Source organism: Schistocerca nitens, chromosome 10 (assembly GCF_023898315.1).
Source record: "Schistocerca nitens isolate TAMUIC-IGC-003100 chromosome 10, iqSchNite1.1, whole genome shotgun sequence".
Lineage (NCBI taxonomy): Eukaryota > Metazoa > Arthropoda > Insecta > Orthoptera > Acrididae > Schistocerca > Schistocerca nitens.
In genome coordinates, this window is record NC_064623.1 from 54,117,498 (window position 1) to 54,134,615 (window position 17,118).

General features: G+C 45.7%; 1 protein-coding gene across 1 annotated transcript in view; it reads right to left on the minus strand.

Annotated features, from left to right (window-relative positions):
• LOC126209855 (serine protease 44-like) overlaps positions 1-17,118 on the minus strand; it is a 122,754-nt gene that overhangs the window by 29,013 nt on the left and 76,623 nt on the right. The window contains exon 2 of the mRNA XM_049938982.1: positions 1,573-1,714. Within this exon, the coding sequence (XP_049794939.1) occupies positions 1,573-1,714 (142 nt within the window). The remainder of the gene's footprint in view (positions 1-1,572; positions 1,715-17,118) is intronic.

Genomic DNA, 17,118 nt, shown 5'->3' on the forward strand with positions numbered 1-17,118 from the left:
ACACATCCATGCCCGAGGCAGGATTCGAACCTGCAACCGTAGCGGTTACGCGGTTCCAAACTGAAGCGCCTAGAACCGCTCGGCCACACCGGCCGGCAATTGTCCGATTCCGGTTCAAAGTTCGGTACTATTTATGATGACAATCAAGTCTACGGTGGATGGTTAGTCAAGTGACGAATTTGAGCGCAAGATTACCCAAGGCCGCTAGAGTTTACAGTGGATGCAAGCTGGTGAACCAACAAAGGTTATGCTTCTGCACGCAGTATTTACCTTAAGCTGTGACGTGCTGCTGACTGCAAGGCCACTCTCTCCCACTGGAATTCCTACAAAACTAATCTGGCCTTTGCTGAACTTTCCAGCAGAAACTTTCCCTATGTTTCTTGTTATACGAGAAAACCTGTACTCAGCCCTGGTCTTATTATCTGGCGATATACACCCGTATGGTTGGAGCAGTGTGCATATTATAGTGCCCTCTCAGCTCTCGCAAGAACAATAAACTAATTTGGCTGGTTCGTTTCTCCACAGTTGAAGCTAAACGTTGCTACAGCTAATTTTAGCTGGAGTGCAGCTGCTGTGAAGGCAGTGTCCACACCAATTTCCTCTCTGCTTGGTACAGAGCGTTAAGCGCTCCATTCTGCACTTGAGGCCAGTTCAAAGGAGAGTCCCCCACAAAATTTCTCTCTTGTCCTACTCATGGCAGAACTGCCTTCCTCCACTTGGGTTCCTTTTTCACGTCATGGCTTTTATCGACGAATAGGAGCGTTCCTCTTATTTTGTAGAAACACCCTCTACCAATTGCAACGTCCCTCCTATCAAACTGCGTCGAAACTTCAGTAGTTTTCTCCTTCCTAGTGCGTTTCCACCAATCGGACGTTTTGTACCCATTCTAGATGCCTAAAGTAGATTGACCTTTCCATGTGTTGCACTCGCTGGACGAAATTGCATCACTCTTTTGTTCGTATCCCGTTGGAATTTCGAAACGCAGTTTTCTAAAGCATCTTGTTTGCCCTTGAGCAGATGCCTCGCTACAGGTGGGTCTCCAGCTCGAATCATCTGGCCCGGGGTCGCTGTCCTCCTTCCTGCCACCCCTTTAAGTGGTTGCTGGCGTAACTCCCACAGTGTGGCTTCGCTATGCCGTTGTAGAGTTGGCTTTTCAAAACTAAAAGTGACTCGACTCGCGTTACCTGTTCCACCTTCAGCTCAAGGACAGGCATTGTATAGGAATGGTGTGTTAATTACCATCGATTGACTGTCATCCCTTTTTGCATTACATATTGATAGGCATATGTTCTCATAACTGTCGATTAACGTTAGGCGTCATGTTCACCTTCTCATTGCGATTTGTAGAGGTCTCATGCAAGGTGCGAATCTGACCATTTATTCTGCCACCTTACAAACATCATGGTGGGTTGTTTTGAGTGTGATCTGCGGAACACGCAAGAAAAGAAAATAGTCTAAACTTTCCTGTGACGACGCAGCTTTGATTAGTTTCTGGTAAGAGTGTGTGCCGTGTGCAAACGTGTTGAGAGGACGCTGGTAGGTGGTAGGGCTGGCCTACATTACTTTACTCACCCTGATGCCGCGGGCGCCACACTTCCACCCAGGCTCCATCAGGAAGCTGGCTGCTCTCTGGATGCCTACTGGTGGATGGAGGTTCCTGCCACGCAAGCCGAATCCCACCACTGTGCAGGTTTTCTTCCAGTTCGATGGGTACCTACAAGGCAACAATCAAAACCAGACACTGGGACGTGCAGCTACTCAACAATCTACATACACTACTGGCCATTAAAATTGCTACACCAAGAAGAAATGTAGATGATAAAAGGGTATTCATTGGACAAACATATTGTACTAGAATTGACATGTGATAACATATTCACTCAATTTTTGGTGCATAGATCCTGAGAAATCAGTACCCAGAACAACCACCTCTGGCCGTAGTAACGGCCTTGATACGCCTGGTCACTGAGTCAAACAGAGCTTGGATGGTGTGTACAGGTACAGCTGCCCATGCAGCTTCAACACGATACCACAGTTCATCACGAGCAGTGACTGGCGTATTGTGACGAGCCAGTTGCTCGGGCACCATTGACCAGACGTTTTCAATTGCTGAGAGATCTGGAGAATGTGCTGGCCACGGCAGCAGTCGAACATTTTCTGTATCCGGAGAGATCCGTACAGGACCTGCAACATTCGGTCGTGCATTATCCTACTGAAATGTAGGGTTTCACAGGGATCGAATGGAGGGTAGAGCCACGGGTCGTAACACATCTGAAATTTAACGTCCACTGTTCAAGGTTCCGTCAGTGTTAAAAAGAGGTGACGGAGACGTGTAACGAGTGGCACCCCATGGTTGTTGTCTTGCAAACGTCCCCATCTGTTGACTCAGAGATCGAGACGGGGCTGCACGATCCGTTACAGCCTAGCGGATAAGATGCCTGTCATCTCGACTGCTAGTGACACGAGGCCGTTGGGATCCAGCACGGCGTTCCGTATTACCCTCCTAAACCCCCGATTCCATATTCTGCTAGCAGTCATTCGATCGCGACCAACGCGAGCAACAATGTCGCGATACGAGAAACTGGAATCGCGATAGGCTACAATCCGACCTTTATCAAATTCGGAAACGTGATGGTACCCATTTCCCCTCCTTACACGAGGCATCACAACAACGTTTCGCCAGGCAATGCCGGTCAACTGCTGTTTGTGTATGAGAAATCGGTTGGAAACTTTCCTCATATCAGCACCTTGTAGGTGTGGCCAACCCTGTGTGAGTGCTCTGCAAAGCTAATCATTTGCGTATCACAGCACCTTCTTCCTGTCGGTTAAATTTCGCGTCTGTAGCACGTCATCTTCGTGGTGTAGCAATTTTAATGGCCTGTAGTGTTAATAGAAATTTAAGTGTTCATTTGTTCAAAATCCTGTATCTTCGAAACTTCTTCACCAATTACTTTGAAATTATGACACCACGTTGCATTCGAATAGGGGAGTGTTTTTTTTTTTGTTGTTGTTGTTTTTGTCAAGAGTCTAGTGGAGCACCACATGCACCTTGCAGGTAAAAAATAAGTACGCCTGGAAAGACGACGCCGATTTTGATCCGATGACGGTGTACGGCACCTGCGGGAGAGTAGATATACTGATAATGGTTACAAGGTCGTCCGCCCACAGATAGCTTATTGGCACAGCTTCTAGAGGGTCATCTGTGCCTACCTTATAACATGGAATGCTCACAGCCAGAAGGCTCAGTGTGGCCCTTCCGGCGTGCGCTGATTGGCTGTTGGGGCGCCCGGAAGCTCTTATCAGTAGCCACATCCGCCCAGCAGTGCTCGTGAGGCAACAGCATGCTCATTCGACTCGAGGCAGCCGCACAGTACACACAGCCATGCCGTACAGAAGGAGAAGATACATCAGAAAGAGACAGATGCCTGTCTACAAATATGTTGATACTTTCGACTTTAAACCAAAACCAACAGCACAACAGCAGCTACTAGGAGGTCCAATTACCTTTGTAGGATGCAAGATTAATTTTTTTTCTACAACTAGAGAGGTTGTGAGTGGTAATTCGTGGATGACTATTGCCATACTACGAGGAGACACCGCTTGGAGGACACAGCATGGCTGTGTTGGCCGCCATCTTGCTGCGCAAGGCAGTTGACCTTGAATGGGACTTAGCCGCTGCACGAGACGCCTGGCAGGACCGCGCTCTAGTTTTAACAGAGCGCGATCCGCTGCAAAAGACTAACTTCCGTTGCGGCAACGCCCTTCTGGCGTGCGCTGATTGGCTGTTGGGGCGCCCGGAAGCTCATATCAGTAGCCACATCCGCCCAGCAGTGCTCGTGAGGCAACAGCATGCTCATTCGACTCAAGGCAGCCACACAGTACACACAACCATGCCGTACAGAAGGAGAAGATACATCAGAAAGAGACAGATGCCTGTCTACAAGAATGTTGATACTTTCGACTTTAAACCAAAACCAACAGCACAACAGCAGCTACTAGGAGGTCCAATTACCTTTGTAGGATGCAAGATTAATTTTTCTTGTACAACTAGAGAGGTTGTGAGTGGTAATTCGTGGATGACTATTGCCATACTACGAGGAGGAGAGACACCGCTTGGACTGGAGAGTTATGACGAGACAGATATAATAGCATTTCGTACATTCTCTGTTGGTGTAATACCAAACAAGGCTTATGGTACCTGTGTCCTAACGACAGGAGTTTCCTGGTGTTGGCAGGAAAGAACTAACACTCAATTTGAACACACTTTATTATAATTAAAGAAAAAACGGCTTCTTGGAACATACTAAGTGTAACATATTGATTATTCCTTGCTACTGTAGTGTTATCTTGAAGCTGTGAGAAAGGAGGACAGGTGCTGCAAGGCGCGGAAGCAGAGACGTTGCTGAGGGCAGACAAAAGTATGAGAGATATTCGTACATGAAGTAAGCCGTAAGGGGAGAGCCTTGCGAAAATGCAGACGCCCCCCAGATGTGGTCCCTGGGCTCTAGTTACTCTTCAAGGAATTAACATATTACTTCATATGTCATCTAGACGCTGTCGTAGGTTGCCACCGTAGAAATTTGTAACCAAGTGGCACGTACTAGCGTATAAAGCCAGCTTGATACCAGCCCTGAGAACGGCAATGTCAGTAGGCTCACAAGGGTTAGAAAGAGAGCGAAGACGCCAAAAAATTGTTGACCTAGCAGTCCCTACTCCTGGGAGCCCGAGGGGGGGGGGGGCTAAATGACGTATAACAATAATTTTGCAAGCCTTATTTGGCAGAGCAGTAACGTTTAGCTTTCAGCTGAACAATGTTGATACCAAATACGTACTTAGTGCAACTGCATTAACATCCCCGCCTCAGGAGCAGTAGAGGGGACCTAACCAAACTGTGATTGGCAGGCGTCTGCAACAGACCTGCGGGATTGGCTGGGTGGCTTTAAGTGGGAAAAACAGTGCCCCCACACGACTCTTTAAAAACGCCAGATTCCGCATTTTGGTGGAGTTCTCAGTCAGACAATCTGGGCGCTGAATCCGCGTCCGTCGACTCCAGCCTCGGTCCAGCTCCACGTAAATCTGCTCTCTCACTTGGGGTGCCTCAGTGAACACGGTCACATTCAGTATGTTTTGTTTTGCAACTAACTCGTTGCCCTAAGATGCTGCTAGTGTTTGCTGCTGTGATTAGCATCCACTCCTGGGACTTCTGCACTGGCTTCTGTTGTAACAGTGTTATTCATGCTTTTTCTAACCCTAGAACTAGCCTCCAGTGTATTAGTTAGTCCTGTCTGGAATAGACAACTATTTCAAAACCCTGTCTGTCCAAGAGTCTCCACAACGAATTCCCTACCAAGTCTCACCACCTGCATTTCTAGTAAATGCCTGTACCAGTGTTGGCTCGGATAGAAGAAAACAATCAAATGCCTTCACTGTGAAGTGTCCTTCTGCCTTCTGCTCTGTACCGCTCGGTAGCGCAGACTGATCAGTAACCCCTTTTTTCCCTCTCCCACTTATGTCAGGACACGACATAAGTTTTAAACACAATAACAAAAAAAAAAAAAAAAACCACAACTCTTGTGGTGGCAAACCAGATAACGAAACAAGACAATAGGAGAAAACATTGACCAAAATCTACTCTACAAATTACAAAATACAACGTGCTACTACAATGCTACGGCGAGTGTATACAATGCTAGGGCCGGCGAAATTACTGGCCGAAGCTGTTCCTAGCAGTACGTAAACACTGCCGGTCTGACTGTCCGGGCGTGCTTACAAAGCCGGGTCAATGGAGTGCTACATGAGTCATATGAGTTCCAATTGGTGGAACACTGTCACGTGTTGTCTGGCGAAGTAGTTCCGTTTTTATTTGGAAAGGCTGTTATTGTTTGTATCCGCTAGCGATGTTTCTCTCTGTGCTCCTGAAAGCAGGTTGGCAGCCCATCTTGCGTGTCGGTTGTGCGGGCCCTCTAACTATTAAGGGGCCGTTACGACAAGCCTGCGAAACATGCAGTCAACCACGCCACAGAGACGCATTCGTGCTTGCTATAGCCAGCTGAGAGAGTTTGAAAGAATCAAACTGTGACCGATTGGTGGTATGCTCCTATCAGAGGACTGCCACACTAGATGGACGTGCTTCATCAGTTGTGCAACAATGCTGGTATCAGCGATCACGTGCACATTCTCACACTCGTAAACGAGGTTCTGGACATCCATTCAGCACAGATCCACCAGGATCGTCATATTTTAAAGGTAGCAGTGTCAGATCGTACAGCTACCACAGCACCGGTGAGGGGTCTTGTGAGTCCAGGTGTGTCAACACAAAGTGTTGTGAACCAGTTATTGTAGCAGTGGGACTATGAATATGCACGCCTCTAGCCCGGATTCCACACACACCACGGCATCGACGTGCATGGCTCAACTGGTGTCACCAGAGGATCACGTGGAAGATGGAATGGCGCGCTGTGGTCACCAGCGATGAAAGCAGAGTCTGCCTCCTGCAACACCTACAGCGCCTCTCGGTTTTGAAGAAACAAAAATAGCTCCCAAATTGGCTCCCATGTCCTTAAAGTATCAATTCACAAAATGACCCGTCTCTCCACAAGTAGTAATTACGAAAAATAAATAAAATACAAACAGAGGGAAATATCTAGTATAGAAAGCAAAAGAAAAGGAAAGGAAAATTTAATTATAAATTTTAGAAACATTGGAAGGGGGGAAAACAGTAGAAAATATTAAAATAGTAGTTATTCCAATGCGTAAGAAAATCAATATTATAGTCATAGAACGTAGGTCTGGGACACCAAAGATAGTGTTTATTGAAGTATAAATAGCCATACGTTGTAATTACGATACTCCAATCTCTAGTCTGTTCTAGTTCGGAAGTTATTTAGGATGTACAGGTTTAGAGAACAACAATTGGGACTTTATTAAACGGGGATCAAGACTAGATCGTGACGAGATTGTTTTTGAGGATTGTCAATTCAAGACTTTAATTTGGACATTTATCAGATTAGATAAACGGGAAGGTGAATTTTTGGCTTTAATGTCAATTCGTGTGAATATTTAACAGCCTTACTGAATTGAGAATTTAAACCGGATTCGGACTTTGAATTGTGATAGTGGGAAACTTTAACTTCACGCGACTAGTGATCATAGTTAATGACAGTTGGCGGATATTAAATAGAAATAACTTATTTACCGAAAGTGACAGGATATTATCTAACATCTCTGATACTAGCGGGAATCCTACTTAGACATCTAATTAAAGAACTTCTTTGAATGAGAAAGTATGGGTGAACGTATTTATTAATAATTCTTGTCAATAAACTGACGTTGTTAATTTGAAACGTAATACAAGTCTTGAACATTAATTTAACTTAGATTAATAAACGTTAAGGTTACGTGATGTATGCCAAGAACAAACTAGCGATTCGTAACTAAAACAATTGAACGTAAGGTTAAAGTATCGTCGTCTGTAAACTTTGGTAGTAAAGCTGCTAAAGATTTTTTCTCTCAGAGTTGGGAAGATTATACGTGTAGTGACACACGTTTAACATTGGGTTTTAAAAGTAATCAAACTGATACTTAGCCGGGACAATATTAAATAAAAGTAAAACCTTTCAATGACAGTCAATGTGTAAAAAATAAAATCAAACTTTCACCTATTAGACGAAAAAGCGAAAACAGAAAAAGGGCTGCTACACTGCGCAAAAGTGATGATCGTTTGCCTCTACATTGTAGGCCTGGTGAGCATCGTCTCGCAGAGTGTAGTTGTCCAAGACACACTGGTCCCACCCAAGGTTATGTTCTGGAGTGCGATAAGCGACAACTCTCGTTCATCTTTGGTGTTTCTGGAGGAGACGCTAACCAGCGCTCGGTAGATACAAAATGTTGTTAGAGCCATTCTTTTGCCGCTCTTGCAACAGGAAGGGGATGTGTCTTTCCAACAGGATAACGCTCGCCCGGACAGTGCCTGTGAAATTTAATGAGCTATGCAAGACGTGCACCAACTTCCCTACGCAGCACGATCTCCGGGCTTGTTTCCAACTGAGCACTTGTGGGATATGATGGGATGAGAAATGACACGTGTGGCTCGTCAACCAACAACACTTACAGAAGTACGCGACCAAGTCGAGCAGGCGTGGAATAACGTATCACACGACTGTATTCGCCGTCTGTACGATCAAATGGTTGAAATGGCTCTGAGCACTATGGGACTTAACATCGGTGGTCATCAGTCCCCTATAACTTAGAACTACTTAAACCTAACTAACCTAAGGACATCACACACATCCATGCCCGAGGCAGGATTCGAACCTGCGACCGTAGGGGTCACGCGGTTCCAAACTGAAGCGCCTAGAACCGCACGGCCACTCCGGCCGGCATCTGTGCGATCGATTGGATGCCGCAGTCAGTGACAGGATTGCCGGCTGTGCGTGATCCAGCTGGGGTCGATACCTGGTACCTCAGAACCGTTTATGCTATTGAGGTGTATAAGTGCTCATTTCACTTATTCCAACAACATCGTTGCAACAATAAATCTTCAGTGAATTGGTTCAAATGGTTCTAATGGCTCTGAGCACTATGGGACTCAACAGGTGTGGTCATCAGTCCCCTATAACTTAGAACTACTTAAACCTAACTAACCTAAGGACATCACACACATCCATGCCCGAGGCAGGACTCGAACCTGCGACCCTAGCAGTCGCGCGGTTCCGGACTGCGCGCCTAGAACCGCGAGACCACCGCGGCCGGCCCAGTGAATTGGAAACCTCTACAATAGTGTACTAATTTTTTTTTCCGGCTGTGTGTTAGGTAAACGTATATAAAATAATCATAGGGGAAATATGTATGAAAATCTACATCATCGTTCACTTAAAATCATAAATCTCCGAAAGCTCTTCGCTGAATGCTTTCTAAATTACGACACAACGTTGCATTCTAATACGTGCTTATTATTTGTAATTAAATATGTAATATGTAAAGGGGAAACACTAATAACAAAAATTTCGATAAATTCTTGACCAATTTAATTAAAATTTTTACACAATACTCTAGTGAATATATTGACGGTCATAAGCGATATACTTTTAATACAGAAGTATGTATATGTAATATGTAAAGCGGAAACATTCTAACCAAAAATCTCAAAAAAGTGCTCCAGTGATGTATTTTAAATCTTTACTTGCAACTGTTATAAACGGTTGGAAAGGGACAGGATATATACACTCCTGGAAATTGAAATAAGAACACCGTGAATTCATTGTCCCAGGAAGGGGAAACTTTATTGACACATTACTGGGGTCAGATACATCACATGATCACACTGACAGAACCACAGGCACATAGACACAGGCAACAGAGCATGCACAATGTAGGCACTAGTACAGTGTATATCCACCTTTCGCAGCAATGCAGGCTGCTATTCTCCCATGCAGACGATCGTAGAGATGCTGGATGTAGTCCTGTGGAACGGCTTGCCATGCCATTTCCACCTGGCGCCTCAGTTGGACCAGCGTTCGTGCTGGACGTGCAGACCGCGTGAGACGACGCTTCATCCAGTCCCAAACATGCTCAATGGGGGACAGATCCGGAGATCTTGCTGGCCAGGGTAGTTGACTTACACCTTCTAGAGCACGTTGGGTGGCACGGGATACATGCGGACGTGCATTGTCCTGTTGGAACAGCAAGTTCCCTTGCCGGTCTAGGAATGGTAGAACGATGGGTTCGATGACGGTTTGGATGTACCGTGCACTATTCAGTGTCCCCTCGACGATCACCAGTGGTGTACGGCCAGTGTAGGAGATCGCTCCCCACACCATGATGCCGGGTGTTGGCCCTGTGTGCCTCGGTCGTATGCAGTCCTGATTGTGGCGCTCACCTGCACGGCGCCAAACACGCATACGACCATCATTGGCACCAAGGCAGAAGCGACTCTCATCGCTGAAGACGACACGTCTCCATTCGTCCCTCCATTCACGCCTGTCGCGACACCACTGGAGGCGGGCTGCACGATGTTGGGGCGTAAGCGGAAGACGGCCTAACGGTGTGCGGGACCGTAGCCCAGCTTCATGGAGACGGTTGCGAATGGTCCTCGCCGATACCCCAGGAGCAACAGTGCCCCTAATTTGCTGGGAAGTGGCGGTGCGGTCCCCTACGGCACTGCGTAGGATCCTACGGTCTTGGCGTGCATCCGTGCGTCGCTGCGGTCCGGTCCCAGGTCGACGGGCACGTGCACCTTCCGCCGACCACTGGCGACAACATCGATGTACTGTGGAGACCTCACGCCCCACGTGTTGAGCAATTCGGCGGTACGTCCACCCGGCCTCCCGCATGCCCACTATACGCCCTCGCTCAAAGTCCGTCAACTGCACATACGGTTCACGTCCACGCTGTCGCGGCATGCTACCAGTGTTAAAGACTGCGATGGAGCTCCGTATGCCACGGCAAACTGGCTGACACTGACGGCGGCGGTGCACAAATGCTGCCATTCGACGGCCAACACCGCGGTTCCTGGTGTGTCCGCTGTGCCGTGCGTGTGATCATTGCTTGTACAGCCCTCTCGCAGTGTCCGGAGCAAGTATGGTGGGTCTGACACACCGGTGTCAATGTGTTCTTTTTTCCATTTCCAGGAGTGTATTTTGACACGCACACACACACACACACACACACGCACACACACACACACACACACACACACATACGTATATATACACTATGTGATCAAAAGTATCCGGACACCTGGCCCAAACTGACTTACAAGTTCGTGGAGCCCTCCATCGTTAATGCTGGTATTCAGTATGGTGTTGGCCCAACAACTTCCACTCTCGCAGGCATACGTTCAATCAGGTGCTAGAAGGTTTCTTGGGGAATGGCAGCCTATTCTTCACGGAGTGCTGCACCGAGGAGAGGTGTCGATGTCAGTCGGTGAGGTCTGGCACGAATTCGGCGTTACAAAACATCCCAGAGGTGTTCTATAGGATTCAGGCCACTCCATTATAGGGATGTTATTGTCGTGTAACCACTCCGCCACAGGCCGTGCCTTATTAACAGGAGCTCGATCGTGTTGAAAGATGCAGTCTCCATCACCGAATTGCTCTTCAACAGTGGGAAGCAAGAAGGTGCTTAAAACATCAATATATGCCTGTGCTGTGATTGCGCCACGCAAAACAACGAGGGGTGCAAGTCCCCTCCATGAAAAACACAACCACACCATAACACCACCGCCATCGAATTTTATTGTTGGCAGTACACACGCTGGCAGATGACGTTCACCGGGCATTCGCCACACCCACGCCCTGCCATCGGATCGCCACACTGCGTACCGTGATTCGTCACTCCACACAACGTTTTTTCACTGATCAATCGTCCAATGTTTACGCTCTTTACACCAAGCGAGGCGTCGTTTGGCATTTACCGGCGTGATGTGTGGCTTATGAGCAGCCGCTCGACCATGAATTCCAAGTTTTCTCACCTCCTGCCTAACTGTCACAGTACTCGCAGTGGATCCTGATGCAGTTTGGAATTCCTGTGTGATGGCCTGGATAGATGTCTGCCTATTACACTTTACATCCCCCTTCAACTGTCGGCGGTCTCTGTCAGTCAACAGACGAGGTCGGCCTGTACGCTTTTGTGCTGTACGTGTCCCTTCACGTTTCCACTTCACTATCACATCGGAAACAGTGTACCTAGGGATGTTTACGAGTGTGGAAATCTCGCGTACAGACGTATGACACAAGTGACACCCAATCACTAGACCACTTTGGAAGTCCATGAGTTCCGCGCAGCGCCCCATTCAGCTGACTCACGATGACTAATGACTACTGAGGTCGCTGATATGGAGTACCCGGCAGTAGGGGGCAACACAATGCACCTAATATGAAAAACGTATGCTTTTGGGCGGGGTCGGATACTTTTGTACACGTAGTATATGTGCAATGTTGTTAGCAAACTGGTAACTTGTATTGATCGCTTATCAGTTTATGATTAGAAGCTATACAGAAACTGACTTTGCAGTAACATGGCTCAAACTCAGAGAGAAAAGGGAAGAGGAAATGGGCAGAAGGGTGAGAGAAAATGAACATACAAAGCGGAAAGCAGCAGATGGACAGAGAGAGGAGGCAGTAGGAGATAGAGAGAAGGTGGAGGAGAATATGAACAGACAGAGGGGGGAGGAGGTGATAGAGAGATCGGTGTGAGAGGAGGCAGTAGCAGATGGAGAGAAGGTGGAGGAGAATATGGACAGAGAGAGGGGGGAGGAGGTGATAGACAGAGAGATGGGTCTGAGAGTGGGCAGGAGCAGATAGAAAGTGGAGGAGAGTATGGACAGAGAGAGGGCGAGGAGGTGATGGACAGAGAGATGGGTGTGAGAGGGGGCAGGAGGAGATAGAGAGAAGGTGAAGGAGAATATGGGCAGAGAGAAGGGGAGTAGGTGCTGGAAAGAGAGGTGGGTGTGAGGGGGGGGGGCAGGAGGAGATAGAAAGAGGTGGAGGAGAATATGGACAGAGAGAGGGGGGAGGAGGTGATAGAGAGATGGGTGTGAGAGGAGGCAGTAGCAGATAGAGAGAAGGTGGAGGAGAATATGGACAGAGAGAGGGGGGAGGATGTGATGGATAGAGAGATGGGTGTGAGAGTGGGAGGACTAGATACAGAGAGATTGGGAAGGAGATTATGAAAAGAAAGGGTGGAATAGGAGAGGGAGAGAGGGGGGAGGACGAGGAGGAGGACAAGGAGAGGGAGAAAGTGAAGATGGACAGAAAAATTGGAGGGGGGAGAAGCAGATTGGAAGTTATATCCAATTCTCCGTATATTAAAGACGTCTGCCTTCTCTTTTCTTCATTTACGATTAATGCAGACAGCCACCCAAACACGTGACCGAGAACAGCTTGTTTCAAATAAAGTCGTAGCGAAAGATGAAAGGGAAATATTTCAATAAAGGTGAATTCACCACGTTGTGAAACAGGACTAAAAAATCCAGAATGTTATCTCCTAATTCCATAATCTGTGGTTGTGAATTTTTAACAGTTATGGAAATGGAAATGCCGCGTGGCTAGGGCCTCCCGTCGGGTAGACCGTTCGCCTGATGCAAGTATTTCGAGTTGACGCTACTTCGGCGACTTGCGTGTCGATAGGGATGAAATGATGATGATATAGACAACACAACACCCAATCCCTGAGTGGAGAAAATCTCCGACCCGGCTTTGAATCGAGCCCGGGCCGTTAGGTACGACATTCCGTCGCGGGACTACTCAGCTACCAGGGGCGGACCTTAACAGTTATGATAATACTTCTAAGACTTAAAACGTAAAATGCAGGAAGCATGCAAAATCTAAAAGTAAGAGGTGAGCTATTCTTGCGTCATTTAGTAAACAGTGCAATATTAATGATGTGAACTTCTCATGCATCAACTATGTATTACACAGAGCACACATTTTTCGTTTTAAAGCTTACAGATGTTTTCATTGCTATTAGAATATCACAATCACAAATATTCAGGAATGTCTGTGTGGGGCTACGAATCTGTATGGGGCGAGGAGAAATTATTTCATACTTTTTAGTCCAATGTTAAAACCTGGTACATTATCAAATGATTTTTATTTTAATTATTAATTTCTGTTTTTAGTCTTGATTATCTCAAATTTTTCAAACGGTGTTACACATTTTGATGAGGTTAAAGAAATGTGGTAAATTTCAGATTTGTTTCAGTTTCTCTCCAACTGACTCAGCCAATATATTGCTCCCTCCTATGTATGTCTCCCAAAAAGCCCATGAAGGTAAAAATTAGAGAGATTCGACTACACAAGGAGGCTTATCAGCAATCGTTCTTCCAGTGAACCATTCCTGAATTGAACAAGAAAAGCGGAATTCGTAAAGGTAAATGAAGTTCCCTCTGAAACACCAGATAAGAAAACGAGTTAGTGATGCACTGTACTCCAGTTCTGAGCTGTGTTTAAACTTTCAGCTCTCTAAGTTTCTGGGAAGTGAAGCCTTCAATGATTACCATAGCAGAATATTGTCAAGTAATCTTTCACAAAACCCAAATAAATTCTTGTCGTATGTAAAGGCTTATCTCACTAGGGGTAAGATAGATACTGCCTACACGAAAATTAAAGAAACCTTTGGAGATAAGAGAACCACTTGTATGAACATCAAGAGCTCAGATGGAAACCCAGTTCTAAGCAAAGAAGGGAAAGCAGAAAGGTGGAAGGAGTATATAGAGGGTCCATACAAGGGCGATGTACTTGAGGATAATATTATGGAAATGGAAGAGGATGTAGATGAAGATGAAATGGGAGATACGATACTGCGTGAAGAGTTTGACAGAGCACTGAAAGACCTGAGTCGAAACAAGGCCCCCGGAGTAGACTACATTCCATTGGAACTACTGACGGCCTTGGGAGATCCAGTCCTGACAAAACTCTACCATCTGGTGAGCAAGATGTATGAAACAGGCGAAATACCCTCAGACTACAAGAAGAATATAATAATTCCAATCCCAAAGAAAGCAGGTGTTGACAGATGTGAAAATTACCGAACAATCAGTTTAATAAGCCACAGTTGCAAAATACTAGCACGAATTCTTTACAGACGAATGGAAAAACTAGAAGAAGCCGACCTCGGGGAAGATCAGTTTGGATTCCGTAGAAATGTTGGAACACGTGAGGCAATACTGACCTTACGACTTATCTTAGAAGAAAGATTAAGGAAAGGCAAACCTACGTTTCTAGCATTTGTAGACTTAGAGAAAGCTTTTGACAATGATGACTGGAATACTCTCTTTCAAATTCTAAAGGTGGCAGGGGTAAAATACAGGGAGCGAAAGGCTATTTACAATTTGTACAGAAACCAGATGGCAGTTATAAGAGTCGAGGAACATGAAAGGGAAGCAGTGGTTGGGAAGGGAGTAAGACAGGGTTGTAGCCTCTCCCCGATGTTATTCAATCTGTATATTGAACAAGCAGTAAAGGAAACAAAAGAAAAGTTCGGAGTAGGTATTAAAATCCATGGAGAAGAAATAAAAACTTTGAGATTCGCCGATGACATTGTAATTCTGTCAGAGACAGCAAAGGAGTTGGAAGAGCAGTTGAACGGAATGGATGAACATCTACAAAAGCGAAACGAGGGTAATGGAATGTAGTCGAATTAAGTCGGGTGATGTTGAGGGTATTAGATTAGGAAATGAGACACATAAAGTAGTAAAGGAGTTTTGCTATTTGGGGAGCAAAATAACTGATGATGGTCGAAGTAGAGAGGACATAAAATGTAGACTGGCAATGGCAAGGAAAGCGTGTCTGAAGAAGAGAAATTTGTTAACATCGAGTATAGATTTAAGTGTCAGGAAGTCGTTTCTGAAAGTATTTGTATGGAGTGTAGCCATGTATGGAAGTGAAACATGGACGGTAAATAGTTTGGACAAGAAGAGAATAGAAGCTTTCGAAATGTGGTGCTACAGAAGAATGCTGAAGATTAGATGGGTAGATCACATAACTAATGAGGAAGTATTGAATAGGATTGGGGAGAAGAGAAGTTTGTGGCACAACTTGACCAGAAGAAGGGATCGGTTGGTAGGACATGTTCTGAGGCATCAAGGGATCACCAATTTAGTATTTGAGGGCAGCGTGGAGGGTAAAAATCGTAGGGGGAGACCAGGAGATGAATACATTAAGCAGATACAGAAGGATGTAGGTTGCAGTAGGTACTGGGAGATGAAGAAGCTTGCACAGGATAGTGTAGCATGGAGAGCTGCATCAAACCAGTCTCAGGACTGAAGACCACCACAACAACAGCATGTAAAGGCTGTTAGTGGCACCAAAGTTAGTGTCCAGTCCCTAGCGAATGAGACAGAAACTGAAATTGAAAGTAGCAACACTGTTTTCAAATGTTCCTTTGCAAAGGAAAACTCTGGATAATTGTCTCAATTTAATCGTCGTCCCACTGAAAAGATGAGTGAAGTCAGTGTTAGTGTCACTGCAGTTGAGAAACAACTGAAATCGTTAAAACTGTACAAAGCTACTGGGTCCGATAGAATCCCTATCAGATTCTATACTGAATTTGTGGTTGAGTTAGCGCTTCCTCTAACATAATCTATCGTACAATCCTCGAACAAGAAACCGTGCCCAGTACTTGAAAAAAGGCACAGGTCACACCTGTGTACAAGAAGCGTAGTAGAAATGATCCATAAAACTACTGTCCAAATTCCTTGAAATCGATCTGTTTTGGAATCTTAGAACATATTCTGAGCTCAAACATAATGAGATATCTTCAGCAGAATGACTTCCTCCATGCCAGCCAGCATGGAATCTGAAAAATATCGATCATGTGATACTCTACTCACACTTTTCTCACATGACATACCGAAAGCTTTGGATCAAGGCAGCCAGGTACATGCGGCGTTTCTTCATTTCCGAAAAGCATTTGACCCAGTGCTGCACCTACACTTATCGTTGACAGTTCAATCATCTGTTGTATCAAGCGAAATTTGTAGCTGGATTGAGGACTTTCTGGTAGGGAGGACACAGCACGTTATCTTGGATGGAGAGCCATCATCAGATGTAGATGGGATTCTTAGCCACATATGTAATAGCTCTCTGAAGTAGGGTATTTTCCCAGACAGACTGAAGTATGCCATTGTTAAACCGCTGCATAAAAAAGGGGATACGTCTGATGTCAACAACTACCGCCCAATCTCTTTTCTGACTGCCTTATCCAGAATTCCTGAAAAAGTAATGTATTGTACAGTAGCTTCACACTTTTGTAAAAATAAAGCTTTAACAAAATGTCAGTTTGGTTTACAGAAAGGTTTTTCAACGGAAAATGCTATATATACTTTCACTAATGAAATATTAAATGCTCTGAGTAACCTGAAGTCATCCGTTGGGGTTTTTTGTGATCTTTCAAAGGCTTTTGATTGTGTAAATCATGGAATACTTCTAGATAAGCTCAAGTACTGTGGTATGAATGGGACAGCGCTCAAATGGTTTAAATCATACCTACATCTACATCTACATTCATACTCCGCAAGCCACCCAACGGTGTGTGCCGGAGGGCACTTTACGTGCCACTGTCATTACCTCCCTTTCCTGTTCCAGTCGCGTATGGTTCGCGGGAAGAACGACTGTCTGA